Source organism: Centroberyx affinis, unplaced genomic scaffold (genome assembly GCF_046629955.1).
Source record: "Centroberyx affinis isolate AG114_WGS23_722 - 3 ecotype Tasmania unplaced genomic scaffold, CSIRO-AGI_Caff_v1 ptg003662l_1, whole genome shotgun sequence".
Taxonomy (NCBI): Eukaryota; Metazoa; Chordata; class Actinopteri; order Beryciformes; family Berycidae; genus Centroberyx; species Centroberyx affinis.
Window position 1 is genome coordinate 5,001 of NW_027281564.1, and position 5,000 is coordinate 10,000.

A 5,000-nucleotide genomic window follows, 5' to 3' on the forward strand; every position below is an offset into this window, starting at 1 on the left:
CCTCTGGTGCCGCCAAATAACGGCACCGAGAGTCTCAGTCCTCCGACAAGAGAACTGCAGGGGATTATGGGTAGAAGGAGACGGAAAGCCTAGCAGAACAAAATGAAGTCTGGCCTGATGCTCATAGTCAGCTGTTTCTTCATGTGTTCTTAACTGGTATAAACACCACAGAAGAAGAGACAGACAAGCCCATCATGCTTAGATATAAGTCACCAAAACTCTGTCCAATAAAACAACAAGCTGCTTGTGAGTCATGTGACTTTTGTTTACAAGTCCTGATTGGACAGTTTGAACCTAAATAAACCAAATACAGAAATACAACAAAGTCAAATTTTCCTCTCTGGTTCAAACCAAAGAAAACCAGCTGGACATGACAAAATAATCACAGTTTAGAGGATGTAAATAATGAACATTAGAAAAAAAAAATTTGTAAAATGAATATCCAGTGTTTTATATTTCTGATAGCTTGGTGCCAACACAGCTTCACTCCTGCAGTAGTCAGACTGCCAATATGTTTTGGATTAAGAGGGATTAGTGTGTGATCGGGGTGCGTTTGGGCGGTACGGGGGGGGGGGTTGTGGTGTTGGGAGGTGGAGGGGTGGAGCTAACGAACACAGCGAGCGAATGTGGTGTCCTCGCCTGCCCGGAGGACGAAACGAACGCACCTCCGCAGAGACAGATTTAATCCAATTGGCTTCACAGCATCGCGCCGCGGCCTGCAGGCTGATCCATCCACACACTGTGATTAGGAAATTATCCAAAGGTGTTTCTGACACACACACACACACACACACACACACACACACACACACACACACACACACACACAAAAAGCATTCAAATCCAGACTGTTAAGTAACAAATGTGTGTATGTGTAACACACTGACACACATTCAAATACAGGCTGTAAACTCACATTCACATCTACATACACACACAGTACACACACACACACACACAGTATACACGCACACACACACTAGCACACACACACACACACACACACACACACACACACACTAGCACACACACACACACACACACACACACACACCTAGACATCAATTCTAGCATCAATCAACGCACAGAAACACGTGCGCACACCCTTACACACATACAGTACACACACATACTGTAAATTAACACACACACACACACCCCTGGGTGCCGGCGGGGGTGTGAACATCACCTCTCACCTCTCACCTCTCAGCGCTCCGTCCACCCGAGGCGCGTCACCGCCCGTCTACCAAGCGAACCCAAATGCGAGGTGAAGCTGCTGTCTCCGCTCGGCTCAGGAGGCGCGCTCGGAAAACAACACCGAGCGGCGGGAGGGGAGGTGTTAGAGACGAGGGGCGCCGGGGGGGGGACCCGAGGGTGCCCTGACCCCCTCTCACCCTACACTCCACCCATACACCCCCTTCACACACCCCCACCCACCTGGTGTCAACGGCTGTTATGACACCGGTGAAACAAGAAATACACAACAGGACAACGAGGAGGGAAAGAAAATTAAAGTGGACAGGGATAAGAACAGTAGAAGAAGAAAGAGAAAGAAAAAGAAAACAGGAACATTTGTGGAGAGAAAGGCGACAAACACACCTCAGATCAGTGTTTCCCCTTTACTGTCCTCCATGATGGAATTGGGGGAGGGGCTTGGGATCGACCCGGTCCCGATCTCAAACGCCACGGATCCGATTTTCCGATTTTGACAAAACTTCAGGAGAAGAAGCGTCTCATCGCTCCGTTTCCTCGTTTTCACAATTACACTGATTGCCCTAAGGGGGGCGCTGTAACGTTTGTTCAATTGTCTGCATGTCACGCACGATATCTCCCATTGGCAGATTTTTTTTTTTTTTCGGCATCAAAAATCTCATTTTTTCACAAACAATGGCTATCAGCGGCGTCAATACAAAAATATTGGTATCGGCTTTCAAGAACTCATATCTGTCCACTCCTAGTCCAATGGTACATAGATAAAAAATACGTCCTCGCCAACCTCAGTTTGACTGGGAGGGCGGCTCCACTCAGGTCCTCAGCCAAGTCATGCTGGGTCTGGGAGACCGGTATCGGGGTCGGAGCGGGTCTCGGGTCTTTGGCTCGGTTTCAACAGTTTGAATTACACGCTCAGCGACACTTGAGTTCTTTTGGCTCCTCTTCAAGGCAAACAGAATCAAACGCACCCTTCAGGGTCGATTCAGTCTCCAGGTCTGTTTCAAGTTGAACACTGCAAAATAAAAAAACATCCATTTCCATTTCAAGTAATTTAGTCTCGAATTAAAAAAAAATCAGATTCTCATCAAAATCTCAAAATCAATTCTCAAAATCAGATTTTTCTTAAAAAATCTGTCTTCAGTGCAATTTCACCAGTTTCAGTGAATTTTCTAGAAACAAGTGTGAGTGTCTTGAAAGGAAGAATAAAGAATAAAGTAGATTGCTGAACTATAAATTAATCTGCATTAGAAAGAAGTGGATTTTATTTCACCACATTGGCAGATTTTTTCATCTGTTTTAAGAAAAAAGACGTTTTCAGTGTGTGAGTTTGCCTCCAGACGTACCGAACGCAGTACTGGAAACAGAGAAAATAGTCCCAATTAAATCCCAATTAATAATTAAAGTCATGTTAGGAACAACTGCAATACACCCTCTGTTCAACATGATGGATTCTGTTAGTCAGTTTATCTCTTCACATATTGTTGAAAGCAGTGGGAGGCTGTGAGTTCAAACCTGCAGCAGAACAAGAAATACAAATCCATCGCTGGGTCTAGACTCTTCATGGGCGATAATGATGGAAACAGGAAAAACACTGAACTGACTCTGGTGTTCTGGATGTTTCCCTGGCAGACGGATGTGATGCAGCAGAGTGTGTTTGAGTTGATCCACACTGAGGACCAGCAGGAGTTCAGGAGGAACCTGCACTGGGCGCTGAACCCCCCTACCGGCCCCCCCACAGGTCTGAACACAACCACATCCACAACACAATTCACATCCAACACAACTCACATCCAAAACAACTCACATCCAACACAACTCACATCCAAAACAACTCACATCCAAAACAACTCACATCCAAAACAACTCACATCCAAAACAACTCACATCCACAAAACAACTCACATCCAAAACAACTCATATCCAACACAACTCACATCCAACACAACTCACATCCAAAACAACTCACATCCAAAACAACTCAAATCCAAAACAACTCACATCCAACACAACTCACATCCAAAACAACTCACATCAAACACAACTCACATCCACAAAACAACTCACATCCAAAACAACTCACATCCAACACAACTCACATCCAAAACAACTCACATCCAAAACAACTCACATCCAAAACAACTCACATCCAACACAACTCACATCCACAAAACAACTCACATCCAAAACAACTCACATCCAACACAACTCACATCCACAAAACAACTCACATCCAAAACAACTCACATCCAAAACAACTCACATCCAACACAACTCACATCCAAAACACAACTCACATCCAACACAACTCACATCCAACACAACCCACATCCAACACAACTCACATCCAACACAACCCACATCCAACACAACTCACATCCAAAACAACTCACATCCAACACAACTCACATCCACACCACAACTCACATCCACAAGAACTCACATCCACAACAACTCACATCACAAACTCACATCCAAAACACAACTCACATCCAAAACAACTCACATCCACAACTCACATCCAAAACAACTCACATCCACAACACAACTCACATCCAACACAACTCACATCCACAACACAACTCACATCCAACACAACTCACATCCAACACAACTCACATCCAAAACAACTCACATCCAAAACACAACTCACATCCAACACAACTCACATCCAAAACAACTCACATCCAAAACAACTCACATCCACAATAACTCACATCCACAACACAACTCACATCCAACACAACTCACATCCAAAACAACTCACATCCAAAACAACTCACATCCACAATAACTCACATCCACAACACAACTCACATCCAACACAACTCACATCCACAACACAACTCACATCCAACACAACTCACATCCAACACAACTCACATCCAAAACAACTCACATCCAAAACACAACTCACATCCAACACAACTCACATCCAAAACAACTCACATCCACAATAACTCACATCCACAACACAACTCACATCCAACACAACTCACATCCAAAATAACTCACATCCAAAACAACTTGCATCCAAAACAACTCACATCCAAAACACAACTCACATCCAACACAACTCACATCCCAAACAACTCTCATCCAACACAACTCACATCCACAATAACTCACATCCACAACACAGCTCACATCCAAAACAACTCACATCCAAAACAACTCACATCCAAAACACAACTCACATCCAAAACAACTCACATCCAAAACACAACTCACATCCAACACAACTCACATCCAAAACAACTTGCATCCAAAAGACAACTCACATCCAGATATTCATTTGTTGATTTCTGATCTTGGTCTTCTATAGTAGTAGTAGTAGCAGTAGTAGCAGTAGTAGCAGTAGTAGTAGTAGTAGTAGTAGTAGCAGTAGTAGTAGTAGTAGTAGTAGTAGTAGTAGCAGTAGTAGTAGTAGCAGTAATAGTAGTAGTGGGAGAAACACTGAGAAACACTTAATGATACTGAATATCAACACATATTGTCTCTGCAGCATCAATCCGAAAAACATAGATTATAGCCTTCTGAAACCTAAATCAGTCGAATCCTAGATGATAAATAGATAGATAGATAGATAGATAGATAGATAGATAGATAGATAGATAGACAGACAGATAGATAGATAGATAGATAGATAGATAGATAGATAGATAGATAGATAGATAGATAGATAGATTAAAGCACTGTGGTCACTGCGTTTTTTTTGTCCATCTGAATCTGGTCGCAGGTCGGAGAGAGGCGAGAGGAGCTGACCTTTAACTAGAGCCTCCTGAGAGGAG

General features: G+C 43.4%; 1 protein-coding gene across 1 annotated transcript in view; it reads left to right on the forward strand.

Moving 5' to 3' along the window:
- LOC139661939 (aryl hydrocarbon receptor-like) overlaps positions 1-5,000 on the forward strand; it is a gene marked incomplete at its 5' end in the record, with an annotated part of 36,273 nt that overhangs the window by 4,814 nt on the left and 26,459 nt on the right. The window contains one exon of the mRNA XM_071540523.1: positions 2,842-2,950. Within this exon, the coding sequence (XP_071396624.1) occupies positions 2,842-2,950 (109 nt within the window). The remainder of the gene's footprint in view (positions 1-2,841; positions 2,951-5,000) is intronic.